Genomic DNA, 20,283 nt, shown 5'->3' with positions numbered 1-20,283 from the left:
AACAGAGGAGACGGCTCAAGGGCAACAAAAAGTGTGGAAAAAAAAGCCTGCTACTTGCCTCTCCCACAACAGATGATAGCATAGGCTTTTAAATTTATCTTCTCTAATTTACACCTCCCTTATGGCTTTCAAGTTTACCATCTCTCGTTCAAATTTCAGAAAAAGATACCCCGAGCCCATTCAAACATCCTTCCTCTTTATCACTTAGGCAGATAACAACCATACTCTGTACCCATTAACACACATTTTTCCCTCCTCCAAAAGTGACACAGAAAAGATAACCCGTACCCATCAACACAGCTTTTCTCTCCTCCCAGACTGACAGATAAAAAATGAGCCCCTAATACATCTCGACCTATTCTGTACTCATTAACAAACTTTTTCCCTCCTTTGAGACACGCAAAAGATAACCTATACCCATTAACACATCTTTTCTCTCCTCCCAGACTGACAGATAAAAAATGAGCCCATCAACACATCTCTCCACCCATAACACAGGTTCTCTCTCCTCCAAAACTGATAAAAGAATACATAAGCCCAAATGTATCTCTCGACTTATTAACACAAATTTTCTCTCTTCAAGACTGACATGGATAAAATACATACTGAGCCCACTAACTCTTCTCCCTCTGTACCCAATAACATGAATTCTTTCCTCTTAAGATTGAGATAAAAAAAAAGTACCAATCCCATTAACACATCCCTCTGTACTTATTAACACAAAACCTCTCTTCTATACGACTGACACAGATAAAAAACGTACTCTCACTAACCCTTCTCTCTCTGTACCCAATAACACGAATTCTCTCTCCTTTAACCCGGTAGCTATGGGGATCATGTTTCGAGAAAAATGAGAAAAAATCATCACTCACGCAAACCATTTCATAATATATATCAACGCATTTGTGATCGGTTTATGCATCATCTATTTTTTGGGGGTTTATATCATGGCAAAAATTTGGCCTGTCGCTGGTACACGGTAAACCCACAAATTTGGCCAGTCGCTGATACTTGGTTAAAATTGACACATAAAAGAAAAAAAAAATGACCAAGACCATTAAACCATTTGTCTGTACCCATTGATGCACTCTGTACTTCAAGACTGAGTGATAAAGAACATACTGAGCCCATTAACACTTTTCTCTCTGTACCCATTCACACGTATTCTCTCGCCCAAGGCTAACAGGTAAAAAAAATATGTACTGAGCCCATTTATACACACACACACACATCTCTCTCCTGAATGACTGACAGATAAACACGTTGACAGAGCACACACTTTATTGAGAGATAAATAAGAAGAGGCTACAAGCGGGCCTGGGTGAGAGGCAGACCGTTTGCACAATATAAATGTTTACACTTATGTACAGTTCAGTGGCAGTGGGGCCAAAACAGCGAACTGAATACAATATGGGAGGAGAAAAATATCTATTATGTATGTGTGGGATATCGAACGACTAGTTGAAGGGATGAAGGCAGAAAAAAATATTTGTTAATTATGATAAATCTGAAAAACTTAAATGTATACTTGTAGAAAAATGGAAGGCGGGTCTTAAAAAACATACTCTAATAATACCCTTTGTTTTACACAGACTTAAACCACCTATGGCTGTAATAAGTACACTATTTACACCCGGCTAGGACGTGACCCCCATCTGACCTGACCCCGAGATGATGACCCGGCACAAGGAGGGAGGAGGGTCACGGGAGGCAAGGGAAGGCTGGTGCACGTGCTACTCTATATCGTACAAATGAAAAAAAGTATAAAAAAATCCCTCCTGTTAGTCTAGTGGTCCAATGCGTCTCAGCCTTCGCGTTCCCTCGTAAGTTTGACCCTTGACCCTTGCTTGACCCACTGATCTGCCCCATCAGCCCCCAATGACAGACAACTCAGCCAAGGGGTAAAAAAAAAGTATTAATGTTAGGTTATAGTCACAGTCGATGTCTCTGATTAAACTTAAGCTTAATATTATCGCACATGAACACACTCACGGCAGGCAAAAAATTAAACACAGGATGAGAAGCAGAGATATGCACGTCGGTTGTTAAGAGCAACATCCGGGAAACAATAATAATGATAAAAAAACCAACACAGATATTTGAAGCAAACCTGTCATTCGGAAAAAAAAAAAAAAAAAAAAAAAAAAAAAGGGAATGATTAAAAAAATACAGCTATGAAGAACTTATGTGTAAACGTCAACAAATACATACATACATACATACATACATACATGGCAAGGTCACTAAATTATAGACTGGCTATGTGGGTGTGTATAGAAGACAAGTGTCGGTCTGCCAGTTGGTCGTAAGTCTCAGAAAAAAACAAAACAAAAAAGCGCATATGTAACGTCCATCAGCCAACACATACACAGGCGTTGAGGTACATCTTCGGACCTTGCTGGGTTGAGGGGGGGGGGGGGCAAAGCGAGGTGGAAATTAACAAGTGCAGACAAGGGGGCTGTGAGGCAGGTTGGCAGGTGAGGGGTTCATACACTGGGGGTCAACTCACATCCTATGCATCACCTTAATCTCACTTGTGTCAGGCAGGGGACAGGGAGGGGGAGAACAAAGTAAGGAGGGAAGGGGTGGTATATAAGCCCTCCCTGTACCCTTCCGACACAAAGGTACATGAATTAATAACTACTTATGGGCTGTAGCGAGGGATGGGGAGGGTGTGATGGGGGACATACGCAAACAAAAATACTGACCCTTACTCTTAACTCTGTAACACTGTAGCTCTTGTCCATGCAAAAGGTCTTTTCATTCTTTCGCTCCTTCTCTCCCTTCCTCAGTTAACCTTCTTCTATCTCCTACCTTGAGTTCTGTCACATGAAAAGACGCTACAGAGTTATATATTTGGGAGTAAGGTATGTTCATATCTTTGTCTGCAACTGTACTTATGCCCTCCACAGCACCACAGCAAATCATCACAGTATCCCAGGGTCACCATCTAACAGGCAAGAGTAGTGAGGGGCAGCCTGGGGTACAGAGTGGCCAGGCAAGCCAATGGAATGAACCACAACAAAGGGAAGATATATCAGATGGGGTGTGGATGACAAGAGGCTGTGTAGGATTTGAAGAGCAGCTTGTAGGGTGACTCAAGGGGCTGTGATGGTTTGTTCTAAGGGGCTGTAAGATGCTGTGAAGGGCAGTGTGCATTGTTGGGGATGGATATGAGGATGTTAGGGTATGCTCACTAAATCATTTGCAACCTTTGACTTAATACTCTTATAAGAAAACAAACGAGGTATGAAAACTTAATGGTGTCAAAATATGAATTGGTAAACATTATTCCTTTTTTGACAACAGTGAACTTCCATTCCTCTGTTCAATTATCCAGGAAGAAGTTGAACACAAACAGGAGGAGGAAAGGAAAAGATAAAGTGAAGTGGATTACAGGAAAGAGAGAAGACAAGGACTGAAAATGTGATGAAAGGAATAATCACACTAACTAAAAGGGTGTGTGGGACCTAGTGAACATGCCCCACTGAGGAGTTAGGGAGGATGTGGAGAACTGAGGGGGACTGGTTATGATATACTGTAATATTTGGTGCTACAGGAGGTCGTGCAGAGCAAGGTGGCTGCAATACACTGGGGAGGCTGTGAGGGTAGTTGCTCAAGCCCGTGGGAGAGTATGGTGGTGGGTGGCGGGGTGGGCGCGGGTCAGGCCCACCACGCCGGGCCCACAGCGGACCAGCACTGGGGCCGTCGATGTTGGAGTGGCAGCTGTGGGTAAGTAGCAGCAGTAGAAGTGGCACGGTGGCATCTCTCGGCACTATCCCGCCAGTGGCATAGCTAATGGTCTGCTTATGTGGAGGGCCAAGTTATCCATGAAGGGCCCAATGCCTTTACAAAATCATCCAATTAGCCAAAGTATAATGTATAGCTAAACTATTTTCTGAAGGAGTTTGGCCCCCAGCATCCCCTGTAGCTATGCCACTGTACCCCTTAGCACTTAGCAGGGGAGTAGAATATATCAGCCAGGTTGTATGCACTGTTCCAACTAGTACTCAAATCAAGGGGAAAAAATACTTCGGAAAATTGAACTGAGGAACAAAGATGAACTCATGTCAAAATAGAAAAGGTTTACTGATCTTTATTTTTTAGATTCTGTCAATATTTAAATTTTTGCATCTCAGTTCAATATCTCAGAGGATTCTTTATTGACATGGGCACTGGTCGTAATGGCATGTGAAGACTGGCTGACATACCCTGTGGCTATACTTTTGACAGGTTCAGGCGACTGCTCTACGGCTGGATGGGTTACTGTGCACCGTGACAGGTACGCAGGTCACAGGTGTCTTCAGGGTTACACACAGGCACATTCCGTGGGCACTGAAGCATTGTTCTTGTTGATGAAGGTCGCGTTTTACAATTTCAAGCCAGATCGACAAAGCAGGGATGTCGCCATGCATACCGCAGCTCTGGGGTGGGTGAGTCGGTGCTGCGTCCACCACTGCTGCTGCTGCTTCCGTTGCCTGGTCACGGAGACTTAGGCAAATAACTAACGTCATTTGACACTTGAGAGCTTTGGAAAAATATCTGAGTGGGATGATGAGGATAAGGGAAGGAGAGGAGGGGAGAGGGACGAGGGGGTAAAAGCTTAGGGTATGTTCACCTATTCATACGAACGTTCCAATTAACATTCATATCAGAGAAAAAAACATCGGAAACTCGAGGCGGCGTGACAATAAATTAACATCAAACTAAACATTGGCGAACATTTTCCTTTGACAAATTAACACACACACTACAGCTCGGTTTTCCATAGCATCCTTTCCTAACGTGAGTACTAATTGGGGAGGTGAGTACAAAATGGCACATATACCCTAAGTGGAGAGGGTCAGGGATGGGAATGTACAAGGTTTGGGGACACTGAAGGAGGGGGGGAGGTGGCAGGGATGAGGTCGTTGAAGCAGTACCGTAGTAAGAACTTTTTTTTGTAATTTTTTTTTGCTGTTTTGATGGGTAGGTTTTGGGTGTTGATGTTGTTGATGTTGGTGTTTTTTGTTGTTTATTAAGGAGTGGAAACTGCAGCATTGCCCCTTTTGTGTGCTTAAAACAGTCCTTTCCTCTTTTTGGGTTTGTCTTTCCCATCCACATGCCTGTAGAAGAAAAGAAACAAAAGAGTCAGGAACCAACCAGGAAAATATATGCACGCACAGAAAGTCCGCACCCAAAGCACACACAAACGTACACACACACACACACACACACCTGAGGCTTTGGGGGGGACGCAATATTGACAACAGGCAGGGAGGGTTGTGACAAGGTAAAAAATGTGACGTTACGGTAATAAATCAAGATATACAAGTGACTTAACGATGATAAAAGAAAATAATAATAATGTGAACTCAAGGAACACTGACTAAGAAAAAAACATGACAAGAATAAATGAATGAAATAAAAATAATAAGGGATGAAAAGCCACCTTAATTCCACTATAGCTGGCGGTGAATGAGAAATTTTATGACTTTTTTTTTGTGTGTGTGTGTCCGTACGTTACTGCCGTGTGTGGCGATGGGTGGACTCCTGCGTTCCCTCTGCCACCGCCAAACACAAGTCTACAAACAGTACTGTACAGCGCAGCAGGCCAGATGGCTCTCTCCTGCTCGTGAGGCTACGCAGAGGAAGCAAAGGCTGCGGGAGGGGGAGGAGGAAGAGGAGGAGAAGGATGACGAAGGTAAGAAGGAGGAAAGGGAAAAAAGAAAGTGGAGTGGTTTGGGGGAGAGCAGGGGGAGAGGTAAAAAAGAAAGGACTGAAGTTAAGAAAGAGGAGTAGAAGAAGGAGAATGAGGAGGAAAGGAAAAGAGAAAGCAGAGTGGATCGGAGGAGAGAGAACAGTTGACGAGGAATGAAATGGAGGGGAAAAAAGGGGAGGCATGAAGACAAGGATTGAAAGTGTGAGGAAAGGAAAAGGAAGAAAAGGAAAAAGAGATGAGTGGAGGGAAGAAAAAGAGGACTGAAGAGGAGAGGAAAGGATAAGATAAGACAGGAGAAAGGAAGAGGAAATGGGAAGGAAGTTTAAGGAGATTTAAGTTAAAGAGAAGAAAAGAGGGAAGGGAAGGAGATGAGAGGAGAGGAGAGGAGAGGACAGGAAAAAGGAAGAGGAAATGGGAATGAAGTTTAGGGAGATTAAAGTTAAAGAGAAGAGGGAAGGTGAGGAGAGGAGAGGAGAGGAAAGGAAAGGAGGGTAAGGAATGATGCTGATGGTAGGAAGAAACAAAAAGAAATAAAAGAAAAGCTACATACGGGAGACACAATAAATAAAACAAGGAAGAAAAGAATAACACAAAACATAGACAGAGTAACACAAAACATACTTCACACACACAAGGAGAGAAAGACAAACAAAGAGAAAGGAAACTGGCGATGAAGAGAACACAGGGCTTTAAATATCAGAAGAGAGGAGAGAAAAATGATAAAAAATAAAGTAATACCAAGATCTTATATCACAAAACAAGTCCTTTCCATATATATGCACAAAAGGAGGAATGGTAACAAGAAAAATTATGTTCTACTGTAAGTTCTCAATGGAATATGGATACTTTCAAATCAGGGAGGTATAAGGGAGGATTTTACAAACACATGCAAAGTAAAGCTACAAGATGCTGTACAATAGGTTCCAAGACTACTGGCCTGTGTGATCCTGTTGCCTTGCTGCTAAAGACTTGGTGCATGAATTCATATAGTTTGGTGATTAATAAGTGCAATGAAGACAGACATATTTGCTTCTGATGTGTGTGTGTGTGTGTGTGTGTGTGTGTGTGTGTGTGTGTGTGTTAGGTTTGTGTCTTCATGTGGGCAAAGGTTTCGTACTAAAGGCAAGTGTCTAAAGTTACATCATCGTTTGGTTAGTTTGTGCAATAAGGAAATCTACTGACTTATGGTGTGTGTGTTTCTCTGAGTGTATTACACTACAGTCTTTATGGCCAAGCTTCGTGGGCAGTGTTGAGGCAGCCTTGCTCTCCCTAACATGCTTCCTCTGGCTTCCCTAAACTCAGCTTGTGCATCTTTCTGTTCAGTGCAATGCAAGTTTTTTGGCACAATTTGACAATGAGTAAATTTGGAGTGGATGAAATGACATTATTCTTCAAAACTTATGACTTGAATCACCTTTCCTCCTTTAGTATTTCAGAATATTATTTTACAGAATACCTGTAATCAATATATAATAAATACTTATAAAGAAAGTGCATTTAGTATAAAAATACTAGGCATTAGTTGTCATGTAGTGCATATTGGGTGTGTGTCTGTGTGTCTGTGGGCTGAGTAAAACCTTTTACATTCTTGCTTTGTCTAGTTTTCACAGAACAATCGAATCAAGACCTTAATGAGAGGCAACATATTCAGGGAATTTCAAATACTTTTCATAATGCATGAGGTCTGCCAAATTTGGGGAAATAATACAAAACCTAAGAGAGAATTAGCACACTTATTTTAGTTCATAGTAAAGTAATTTTCCTTGGCTACACAAGTTTTTGGGTGTGAAGGCCAATTCCTACACCTTGGCTACAGTGACCATGGCAATAATATCATCAAACATTCACGACAATTTTTGGTGGCAAATAATTTTCTCTGTGATTCATAAGTTTCAGGATGTGAAGGCCAATTTCTAGATGAGCTACAGTGATCAAGGTTTTACTGTGTGTCACCAAGCATTCATGATACAGCCATTGGTGGCATGGCTCCCTGGTGAGAGAGTCAGGCTGTGGCACCCAGCACACAGGTGAAGCACAGGCTGGGTGTGGTGGTGGACAGGCAGCAACAATACCATGAGAATACCAAGCTTCTGCGAGCAAAACAAAGGTGAGGAGGCGTCCTACACACCCTTGGCACGAGGGGCGGCCGGACTAAAGCTTAGGGATGAGGCAACAAGCGGGAGCGAGCTAGCGGTGCCAGAAATGTAAGCTTGACCGAGAGCTCCACTTGCTGTTGGGACACAAGAGGGAATTAGTGGGTGAACACCGACCTCCGGATAATCACGGGGATAAACACCTCATGCACATCTAGAATATCCGTAAAAAAAGCAAGGGAGGCATTACGGCATGTTTGCTAAGTCTGAAAACACCATTTCAATTAGTCTTCGTATAACAGAAAAAACTTGAGAATAGAACTGAGGTGTAAAAGCAAACTACTGCCAAATAAAGACTGATAGACATTCCTTATTTTGTCAATGGTTACTTTTTTCTATCTAGTTTTCTTTTTAAATGGTGACAAGACAGAAAAACTTTTGACTTAAGCTGAGGAATAAAAGTAAACCAATGCCAAATAAATAGATAGACATTTCTTATCTTTACAATGGCTATTTTTTTTTCTACCATAGCTAGTTTTCTTTTTACATGAGGACTGACTGGAATGGTGCACATGAATCATCAAACATACCCTATCTGTGGGTGTTTGTGTGAGTGTGTGAACAGGGTCAGGGAGCAGGATGGGAGGGAGGAAGGAGGGAAGGGGGGCATGGCATAACCTCTCGCTGTTGACCGGTCTGCCAATTCCTGCATGACAGTGGTGTCCAAACATAGTGCTAGGGTTCTCACAGTAACCAGTGCTAGGTGGTGTCAACAAAGGGGGTCTGATTCCACTCCAAACAATGCCCAACAGGTTCATGGGGACTAAATGTACACAATCTTTATGGTGGCTTCAAAGGTGAGGTGCTGGAGGGGGTCTGGGGTCTGTCTACCTGCCACTGTACAAAGACACGGCCATTCCCACCTCCAGCCCGTGACCCCTTCAGAGGAAAGGCCTCGGTGGTGCTATAAGCAACGCTACGCTCCGGCTAAGATGGTGTGACTTCTGATGGAAAGAAATTCATGTTTTTTAATCAAATTCTTTATTAATGTTGGACTGCCAGGGTAATAATGCCACCGGGGGTAAATGTGTATGGCAGCGAGCGGTTAACACAAACTTATCACAGTGAGGTACACAGATCACCAGGTTAATTGATTACAACATTCAACAGCTAACAGAATGGATTAAAACTTAGGTTACAGATGCACGTGAGGAGGACAACAACACAGTGAGCAAGACAGAGTTAGTGGCACTCGGGACACCCACACAGCCACGGCAGACACTTGGGTGAGGAGGAACAACAATAATAACGTTCCTGTATTAGTGTGGAAGAAACACAGTCTTCAGGCCATCCACTAGGGCGGGTTAGTCTCTCAACGGACACCAGGAAGATATTCAGACAGAGGAAGCTTCTAATGTATATTAATTATCATTCTTGTGAGAGGCGGGAAGGGTTCATACACTCATCCTCAGCCTTGTCATGAGTAAAGTATCCATTAAGGAACAACTCGACACTGTTCAGAGGACGGGACACTAGCAGGAGATGAGACACTGTGAAAAGGCTACTTGCATGTGACCTTAATACCAGACATGCAATGAAATGCCGAGAGCAGCGTCAATGATACCACGAGACAACACAAGTCTCAGCCACGTCATCTCGGCACTGTGGAGGGGCTGAAAGCCTCACATTATCAAGCCGGCTCAAGACACAGCGCCCTCACTAGCTGGCTCTTGGTGCAGCAGCCTGATTCATATTACTCTTAAGGCAAGCTGGCATGTGACCCTCAAACTGGAAGCAATAACACTCTTGCTCTCTTCTCGTCCCCGGGAGTATTTACTGGTGGGTACACTGTTCACCCTGTTTGAATCTATGTCGGGGGAGAGAGTAGGTGCGGGAGAACTTTGGGGAGCTCTTCCGAGAGCCTCCGGATGTGGTGCTGGAGGCCAGGGAGGAAGTCCTGTCAGTGGGAGGGACAGGCGGGGGTTAGTGACTGGCCGCCCTCTGCTCCGCTACCCTAACACACTCCCTTCCCTTCCCTTCCCTTCCTTTGTCTTGTATGTTGCTTGTGGGTGGTGTTGGTAGCCTGTCTCTCCTACTCTAATAAGTTTCCCTCCCTTGCCCTTCTTTATGTGCTATTATTATTATATCTTCCTTTGAGTGTTGTGTTGCTGTCGTTTCACTCCCATCTGACATGCTCACTTCCCTTCCCTTTCCTTGTGTTTCAGTTTCTTGCTTTGAGTGAGAGTGTAGTTGTTCTATTCTCACTAGTCTAACAAGCTCACTCTCTTCAGTTCTCTTCCCTTATGTGCAACTTGTATTTCTTGATTTCAGTCTAGTGTCTATTCTCTACTATTGATAATCAGTGAAAAAAAGGAGAAACTGCTCCAGTCTTTCCTGTCATTCATGAAACCTTCCACATTGCTCAATCCTGTCATTAACCTGGTAGCTGTGGGGATCATGTTTCTTAAAGGCTCCTCTAAGCGAGAAAAATGAGAAAAAATCATCACTCACACAAACCATTTCATAATATATATCAAAACATTTGTCATCAGTTTATGTATCATCTATTTTTGGGGGTTTATATCATGGCAAAAATTTGGCCCATCACTGCTACACGGTAAAGCCACAAATTTGGCCCGTCGCTGCTACCGGGTTAAGTGTGTTACCAGGGTTTGATGAACTAAAGAAAATCTGGAGGTGAAACTAAAGGGATAATGTTCCATGTGGTCCCTTAGTTGTTTGTTGAGACTCCCACTCACACAACAACAGGGACCATCAGTAAGACGATCAGGGGTAAGAAAGGTGTGGTATGTTATGGCGAAAAAAGATAAGTAACATGGCCTGGGATTAACAAACTATATGCTATGCTTAAAAGGAGCTCGAATACACTTTATTCTCCTACGCAATTATCAAATATATAATAAGAATCTGATTATAGCTATCTTATGTAAGGGAGTGTGTGTTTTGGTGCCCTAATTCCCATCTTTGTGTGTGTAGAGGTAAGTTAGTTATTGTTTCTATTTTAAATACACATTATTCTTTTATGAACTAATTAATATACTATAAAAAACCTGCCTATTACAATGTTATGTAAGGAGTGTATGTTCCAGTGACTGAATTTCCTTGTGAGTGTGTGAAGGTTTGGCAGTGTGTCTAGGTGAGAATTTTGCCCCTCAGAACAGTTTCTCTCCTTCTCATTCAACACAACAACCAAACTAAGCTTTACACTACCTTTGCCTTTGCCTTCATGCTTTCAAATTCTCAGTGCTAATTAACTACAGAATACCCCAACATGATGAACTCTTCAAACACTTATATACACGTCTCTAGAACACTTCCAGGCTAGCCATGTACGATACTCTTAGGAAATACCAAATTCTAACTGGATGGCAAGTATCTGCACACTAATGATGACCACTAACATGCTAGCCACTACTTGGGCATCCAGTGTCTGTCTGTCTGTCCGTCTGTTCCACCACCTTTTCTGTTCACACTAATCCACTGCGTACTTATATCAAGAGAAGTTAACCTGAAGCATTGATCCAAGGTGTGAAAATTAACTATAATGTGTTGATATTTTGATGGTACAGTTTATAGTTTGTTCACACTATTCCATTGCGTACTTATATCAAGAGAAGTTAACCTGAAGCATTGATCCAAGGTGTGAAAATTAACTATAATGTGTTGATATGTGTTCATAGTTTGTTCACACTATTCCATTGCGTACTCATATCAGGAAAAAAGTTACCCCGAGAAAATTGATCCGGGGTGTGGAAATGAACTGTTAATGACAAAATAATGAACTTGTATTAGTATTTTGACGGTAGAGTTCATGTGATGCATTTCTGACAGATGATAAGTGACAGAAATAGAATACTGAAAAAATGACATTGAAGATTTTACAATGTTCAAAATGATTATCTTTGAAACCAACCTTATGATTTTGATGAACTATGCATGAATATGTAGGTGATTGTCTTGACTTTTGACTCAAGACAACTTCTTGATCACTTTTCTTTTACCTTGTTTCTTTGGGTCTGAATTTCTTTTGTTTAAGATGCAATAAACATTTCTTAGTTCTTTATGTTCTCTTTTTCTCATCAATCTCTCTTTATCAAAAATGATGGATATGGTCATGGTGGTGATTACAGACTTTCTGAGCTAAGCGCCCCAGATTTACACCTCAACTCAATCTTCCCGAGAAGCTTATTCAGTGATAGGAATACAAGTTGGAATAACGCTGATGTATAAGCTTAACCATCATTCCTAAAGGTAGTCACCAAGAAGGAACAATATAAACCCATACACCCACAAACGATCAAACATTTCTTAGCAGTGTGACAGGGTTGAGGGTCGACATGAGACAGACAGGACACGACAGACACCATGCGTACAGACGACACACACACAGACAGAGAATGACAAATGACACATGCACGACACGATGTTAGTGGTGGCCGTCCTCATGCATGGTGTAAAGGGGACGGGGGGAGGGTTGAGGAAGGATCGAGGGAGTGGGACTGGGGGGGGGAATGGGAGGACTGAAGGGGACATATATGCTTTTACCATCCTCGGGAGTGGCTAATCTATGCCTGTTTTTGCTCACTCTTTAACTCTGTGTGCTGCTTTGGAGATGCTCAGGGGGAAAATAAGGTTGAAAGACATATGGGGGGTAAAAAGTAGTAAAAAAAAATGTACCCGGACTTGAGGTAAAAAGTTCAAGAAGTATTGATGCTAGATATTGCAGGAAAAAGTTGTAAAATGTGTTGTTGACAAACCTTTAGGGGAGGGGAAAAAGTAGTGAAAAATAATGTACCTGGACTTGGGGTAAACGGTTCAAAAAGTGATGTTGCCAAATAGTGAGGGAAAAAGTGGTAAAATGTATTGTTGCCAGACTCTTGAGGGTAAAAAGTATAAAAAGTAATGTTGTCTGAGACACTTGGGGAAAAAGTAATAATAATAATAATAATAATAAATAATGTTAAGAGACACTTTGGGAGTAAAACGTATAATAAAGTCATGTTGCCAGTGTATAAAATAATCTGAAAATTGAAGAAATCTTTATGTAAAAAATAAATGTATCAGCTTACTCTGTGTTCTGTTAAAAAGACACACGGGGTAAAATATAATGTCGCCAATGTGTAAAAGTGTTAAAAGTGATCTGAAAATTGAAAAGCCTTTAGCGTAACAAAATAAAATAATATCCTAAAAATGCTTAGATCTGCAAAAAAATATATATTCTCTTCACTCTAAAGTTACACAGCCTGCCAAAAGACCTTAAAAGCTACACAGGAGTATGAGAAAGTCGTCCTCAAGCAGACAAGAACACAAGCCTGAACTAGTAAGACAGAAAAGCCTGGCCAAGCCTATCAGCACCTCAGCTCAGCCCAAGCCTCTCAGCGCTGGCGGGACAGTGTTCGCTGCAGCCCAGGCGAGATTAAGAATGAGAGGAACTGAACTTGAGGAATAAGGAAAACAATGTGTGATAAAAAGAAGCAATTTAGTGACAGAGATAACCAAATAAAGACCTAAAGATTGAAAGAGAAAGATACGTAATAAAAAAATATTGACCGATATAATAAAGAGAGACATTTAGAACAAGGGAGAGTGATAGTAATAATAAAATGAAGCCATCAAAGGAAGGAGAAAAAGTGTAATATAGAAAAAATAAAACAGGACACTGAGAACTGGGATAAAGCCACCTAAAGAGAATGAGAAAGACTTGTTGATAAAAAAAAGTAATGTAGCGACCGAAGTAATAAAATAGACATTGAGAATAGGGATAAAGCCTTGCCAAGAATGATGTAGAAAGATGTGCAATAAAAAAGTAAAGCAGCGACAGAAATAATAAAATAAGACACAGAACCAAAGACAATCCACCGAAACGAATGATAAAGAAAGATAAATGAAGAAAGGAGAACATTTAAAGTATACCAAGAAATGCTCATTGCAACGTAAACAAAAGGAATTCAGAACCAAAGAAAAAAAGGGAAGAAAAGGTGATAAAGAAGACTAAGAAAAAGATGTAAAGAATGTATGAGAGGAAAAAGAAATGGGAGAAAAAAGAGAACATGTAAATTGATCAAGAAAATGGAGGACAGCAAAATCAGCTATAAATAAGTCAATAAATATGGGAAGCATGGTAAAATATAAGCATGTATTTAAATCATATGGTAAAGTATTAATATAAAATTGAAAGTAAAATAAGCAACACAGTATCGATTAAACTTATGATAAACTAAACTGCAAAACAAAACATCTTATTATAGTTAATGAGATCAGGACAACATAATCTGGACAGAGAGATAAATGGATTGGAGTCATTTCAACGTAGAGAGAATGAGATATGTAGATAGATAGATAGATAGATAGAGAAAAACTTAGATAAAGAGAAAGATAAAAAATGGATACAGAGATAGATAGACAGAGGAAAAACTTGAGTAGAGGAAAAAAAAAAAAAAAAAAAAAAAAGATACTGAAGTTGAAAATCATTAACAGACGACATACCAACATAACAACGACCGATAACTCAATAGTAATTCATAGATCATTTAAAGGTACAAACAGACAGAGACTAAGAAACAACAGCACTTTGAGACAGGATAAAAAGTAGACTTCAAAATCCTAAGACAGGAAAAAAATCAATAAGGGAGAAACTTAACAGACGGAAATTAGTTGTTACGAGATCATTTAAAGATACAAACAGACAGAAAAGATAACAACAGCAATTTGAGACTGGATAAAAAACAGACTTCAAAATCCTAAGACAGTAAAAAAATCATTAAGAGAGAAACTTAACAGACGGAAATAAGTAGTTACGAGATCATTTAAAGGTACAAACAGACAGAAAATATAACAACAGCAATTTGAGACTGGATAAAAGAATTAGACTTCAAAATCCTATAACAGTAAAAAGAAAATAATAATAATAATAATAATAATAATAATAAGAGAGAAACTTCATAGACAGGAAAATAAATAGTTACGAGGTCATTAGAAGGTAGAGGGAAAGAGTGAAAGAACAGGAACTTGAGAAAGAATAATAAACAAAAAACAAAAAAGAAGGATGAATGTAGGAAGTCTGTCAGCCATGAAGGAACAGCCAGACAGCCAAATAGCCTCAGACAGCCCTGCAGCAAGAGCCAATTGGTAAAACTCTCTCTCTCTCTCTCTCTCTCACACACACACACACATGCAGTCCCTTCCCCTAAAAATATATCAAAAAACAACCCAATATCCCAAGAAAGAAATTGATAAAGTAGAAAACTAGAACTGTAACCTGAAATAAACCTACTAAATATGCTTTGACACACACACACAACTAACCTAACTTAACCTTATCCCGGAGACCACCTTACACCTCTCTCCCTTCCCACCCTCATTATCTACTTCTCTCCCTCATTCACACATAAATAAATAAATAAAATAAAATAAATAAGTAAGACAAAAACAAAAAAACTCTGACAAACAAACTCACTCACTCTCTCTCTCTCTCTCTCTCTAAATAAGATAAGTAAATAAAAAACTCCCCCACACGCACTTTCTATCTTTTCTCTCCCTCTAAATACGATAAATAAATAAAGTAAATAAAAAGAAATTACACACACACACACACACACACATTCTCTCTTCTCTATCTCTATAAATAAGATAATTAAAGTACATGGAAAAAAAAAAATATATATATATAATAATCCCCAAACACAAACACACACTCCTCCCTCTTCCCCTTCCTCTCGCTCACAGCCATGCACGAGGCTCTACTCACTCTCTACTAATGGACTCCAGGGACTTGCGCCTCAGCTCGTCCACAGTGGTGCCGTTGGCCGCCTCCCACGCCTTCCGGTCCTTCTCGAATCGCTCCCGCTCCTCCTCCAGCTCAGCCAGGTCCGCCTCCAGCTTCTTGCGCATTGATTCGTTGCGTTTCTGAAGCTGTTTAGGGTGATGGAAGATGGTGTTTATATGTGTGTTGAGTGTTTTCGTTGGTTAAGTTTTCTATTTTTACGTTTTTGAAGCTGTGTGGAGCGACAGAAGATGGTGTTTACGTGTGTTGTATTTTTGTAAGTTATTATTTTTTTATTTACAGTAAGGGAAGTTGCTGAAGGGCACCACAAAAGAGAAAAAGAAGAAAAGGGGTCTACGTTTCTCTTGTTTATTTTTTTATTTGTGTTATTGATAAGTGAGACAGATTAAGGGATAAGAAAGGAACAACAATATGTCCCACAACACTCTACTCTAATATTGAGAAAATGCAATGACAAACACACACTATAACCAGGGAGGGAAGAAAACTTACCTCTATCAAAATACAAATGTAGAAATAAAGAAAGAAAAATAGAGAAAGAGGGAGAAAAAAAAGGTCGCAGGTCGATACTCACGTCATTCTCGAGGTCAGTGAGTTTGGTCATCTTCTCCTTGACCTTCATCTCAAACACCTGCTCCATCTCGCTCTCCATCTTCTTCATGCGGTTGGTGTGCTCCTTCTTCTCCTCCTCCATCTGTGCTATTGGGTTCCTGGCATGTCGGGGGGAGGGGGAGGAAGGGGGGAAGAAGAAAGGGTTTTAATCTTCTCGGTTTACAGGAAGGAGAAAGGGTATAGTCAGATGCTTTCACCTCTCACATCCACTATTTCCAAAGGCCAAAATGGAGATTCGTCGGGTTATAATGAGTGTCTTTTTAAGTTCGTGGTACAGAAGAGGGGTCCCACTACCACCAGGATCATAAAATTACCCCTGAAAATGACCCAAACTCCTACGAAAGCCTTGTTAAATATGTGCTTCTTTAGGTTCACGATACAGAAGAGGGGTCAGACTACCACCAGGATCATAAAATTACCCCTGAAAATGACCCAAACTCCTACGAAAGCCTTGTTAAATATGTGTTTCTTTAGGTTCACGATACAGAGGAGGGGTCAGACTACCACCAGGATCATAAAACTACCCCTGAACTACGAAAGCCTTGTTAAATATGTGTTTCTTTAGGTTCATGGTACAGAGGAGGGGTCAGACTACCACCAGGGTCATAAAACTACCCCTGGAAATACCCAAAACACCTACGAAAGCCTTGTGCACTAAAATCTTCAAGAACACGACCCTTAATCTTCCCTTTATCTTCTCGGTTTACATGGTTATGGTGTCTGATATCAAAGGTTGGGACTGGAAAAGCTGAAACCTCATATCCCCTATTGACTTCTCTCTGTTTATAAAAATACATGCTCTAGATTTCTTTTGTTGTCAGAAATAATTCATACTACCTTCTGTTACTTCAAAAATCCATCTAAGACTTTTTTTCTGCCCTTGACTACTACCTCAACTAAAAATAAACTTGCGATACTCAAACCTAACCTTACCTTCCTCAGCATCAGTCCAGCATCACCTATCACATCGCTGCTATCCAATCACTTTTTAAAATAATCACCTAATCTATTCCCACATCATTTCAACATCACTTCCCTCAACACATATTTTCTACTCTAACATCAATATATCCTCAGCACTCAGCCCACTGCTATCCAATCACTTCTTAAAACTGATAAGCTCTTCCTATATCCCTTCACTATCTCCTCTATCACATCAACACCCTTCTTCTACTCCATCATCAACTCGACACCTCAATCTCTTCTATCCCCCATCACTCTACTTTCCCTCTCTCTCACTCTATCCTGGGACTCGATATTGTTGCGGGCACCTTTCTTCTTTTTTTGCTTCTTCTTCTTCACTCATTTGCTCTCCATTGCTCTCTGTGATTCAGCAAAGCCCAATCCTGTCCACTTTCCCATTACATACTTCCTATTACATAACACCAATTCCTTACTACACCGTGACGTTCTGTACTTTCCCACTCGTCCCCATTAACAAACTCGCTCTTCTATACTCTCCTCTCACATTTTCTCTTCCTTTTCCTCCTTCTGTGTCCTTTCTCTTCTTCTATAACCTCTCTTTTTATCTACCTGTTACTTCTCTTTTTCTTTTTCTCTAAACACCCATTCTCTAACATATCCCTATCACTATCTACCAGTAAGACGGAATGACAACAAGTCCTTCCATACGCTCATGCCTATAAGAACTCCGCTCCCTCCTTATATCTTTTTTTGACCCTCAGAAAGCAAGGTCGTCCGTCACTCACTTGTTGGTCATCTTAACCTTGCCGTCCGTGCCCCCGACGCCGGCCAGCTTGCGGCAGCGGTAGTTTTCGTAGTGGACGTTGTTGGTGACGTCCTTGAGGTCCTGCATGTGGGTCCGGATCATCATGTTGCGCAGCGGAATGAAGTCGCAGTGCTCGATGTTCTCAACTGTGGGGTGCGGAGGGGAGGGAGGGAGTGGAGTTGTTATCATACTTTCCTATCTCTTTTTCTTTTACTTTACCATTTTTTTTATATCAAAGGATGTGGCTAAAAAAAATAAATAGATAAATAAATAAAAAAGCCCACTACCTCGCCGCTCCCACAAAAGTAAAAAGTCAAGAATAGCCAAAAGGGAGGTCAATTTCGGGTGGGGAGGTGTCTTGATTAACTCTTCTCCCCTTTTTCTTTATATTCTCCTTACGTAACTATTTCTTCACTCTCTTTTCTTCTTTCTTTCTTCTATTTTATTGTCAGTTATTTCTTTGTTATTCTCTTTATTTTGCTCTCTCTCTCTTCTCTCTCTTTTACTTTACTGCCCCTTTACTTTATTATTTCCATTACTTAATTAACTATATCTTCATTATCTTTTCTTCTTCTACTTTATTGCCAGAGTTTTTTTCTTCATTATTCCCTGTACTTTGCTCTCTCTCTCTCTCTCTCTCTCTCTCTCTTCTTTCTTTCTTATGCCAGAGTTTTTTTCTCTCTCTCTCTTCTCTCTTCTTTTCCTTCTTTCTTCTACTTCATTACTTTTTTCTTTATTATTCTACTTACATTATTATCTCTCTTTCCTCTTTTTCTTCTACTTTACAATCTCTCTTCTCTCTCTTTTTCTTCTCTTTCCTCTATTTCACTATCACTGTTTTTTTCTTTATTATTCTACTTACTTTATTATCTCTCTTTCCTCTTTTTCTTCTACTTTACAATCTCTCTTCTCTCTCTTTTTCTTCTCTTTCCTCTACTTCACTATCACTGTTTTTTTCTTTATTATACTACTTTATTATCTTTCTCTTCTCTCTTCTACTTTACAATCACTACGTTTTTTAATATTTTTCATATCTGTGTTTGCTTGTCAAGGGGATTCTGTTTGGGTCTATATCAATTTTTGTTTTTATTTTCCCTTGATGCAAACCTACCAAACCACGCCAAAAAATGCTACTACCCAACCAAACCGTCCTAAACCAAACCTAACCAGACCAAGCCTTATCATGCCCGCTCTAACCTAACCTTATCATCCCTATTCTAACCTAATCTTATCATCCCTATTCTAACCTAACCTTATCATCCCTATTCTAACCTAACCTAACCTAACCTTATCATCCCTATTCTAACCTAACCTAATCTAACCTAACCAGAACAAGCCTTATCATACTTACTTCAACCTAACCTTATCATCCCTATTCTAACCTAACCTTATCATCCCTATTCTAACCTAACCTAACCAGACCCCTTACCTTCCACCACTCCCCAGGGATATTTTCTGCCGCGGACCTTCTTCCCATCCACCTCGACTGTCGTGTTTGAGCCCACCACGGCGAAGGGAACACGCTGCTTCATCTTGATGCTGGTGGCGTCTCCCTCCTCCTCGGGAAACTCGTAAATCTTGATCTTGTGTTGAGCGATCTCGTTAAGAACCTGCCGAGAGGATGAGTGAAAATATGATGGACATGAAAAGGTGTTAGAGATTAGGGGAAGGATGGAAGGAAGGAAGGTGTTGAGGATTACATGTAGAAGGAAGGAAGGGTGTTTAGAATTAGGAAAAGGAAGGAAGAAAAGGAAGGAAGGAGAGGAAGGTAGGAGAGGAGGGAAGGAAAGGAGGGAAGGAAAGGTATTGAGTCAGAAGGAAGGAAGGAAGGAAAGGAGGGAAGGAAGGGTATTAAGAGTTAGAAGGAAGGAAGGAAGGAAGGAAGGAAGGAAGGAAGGAAGGAGGGAAAGGTATTAAGAGTCAAAAGGTAGGAAGGAAGGAAGGAGAGGAGGGAAGGAAAGGAGGGAAGGAAAGGTATTAAGTCAGAATGAAGGAAGGAAGGAAGGAGAAGAGGGAAGGAAAGGAGGGAAGGAAAGGTATTAAGAGTTAGAAGGAAGGAAGGAAGGAAGGAAGGAAGAGTATTAAATATCAGAAGGAATTATTAGAAGGAAAGGTGTCAAGGATTAGAAGGAAGGATGATAAGGATTAGGAAAAGGAAGGAAGGAGAAAAGGAAAGGAAGGAAGGGCATTAAAGATAAAATAGCAAAGGAATGAATGAATGAAGAGATGAAGGTGTTACGCACATAACAGTGGTTTTGTGGTGAGTTTTGCGTGATGCTAAATTCAACCGCAAAAGCTTTAATATTTACGTAACTGAATACATCTCTCTCTCTCTCTCTCTCTC

General features: G+C 40.7%; 1 protein-coding gene across 9 annotated transcripts in view; it reads right to left on the bottom strand.

Annotated features, from left to right (window-relative positions):
• Positions 1-1,263: 1,263 nt before the first annotated feature.
• The window catches only part of LOC126996988 (septin-7-like), an 80,417-nt gene continuing 61,397 nt past the window's right edge, over positions 1,264-20,283 (bottom strand). For 4 of the 9 annotated variants that reach the window (XM_050858004.1, XM_050858005.1, XM_050858006.1 and 1 more), the window contains 5 exons: positions 19,369-19,549; positions 17,920-18,085; positions 16,173-16,308; positions 15,563-15,726; positions 7,962-9,751 (listed from right to left, as the gene is read on the bottom strand). In XM_050858004.1, the coding sequence (XP_050713961.1) occupies positions 9,628-9,751; positions 15,563-15,726; positions 16,173-16,308; positions 17,920-18,085; positions 19,369-19,549 (771 nt within the window). In that variant the 3' untranslated portion in view covers positions 7,962-9,627. Of the gene's footprint in view, positions 5,106-7,829; positions 7,932-7,960; positions 9,752-15,562; positions 15,727-16,172; positions 16,309-17,919; positions 18,086-19,368; positions 19,550-20,283 lie in introns of those variants that run through there. The other 5 variants (XM_050858003.1, XM_050858000.1, XM_050858002.1 and 2 more) reach the window with 4 other exon arrangements.

The sequence above is a fragment of the Eriocheir sinensis genome, chromosome 11, assembly GCF_024679095.1.
Source record: "Eriocheir sinensis breed Jianghai 21 chromosome 11, ASM2467909v1, whole genome shotgun sequence".
NCBI lineage: Eukaryota > Metazoa > Arthropoda > Malacostraca > Decapoda > Varunidae > Eriocheir > Eriocheir sinensis.
This window is presented reverse-complemented; position numbering and strand designations above follow the sequence as displayed.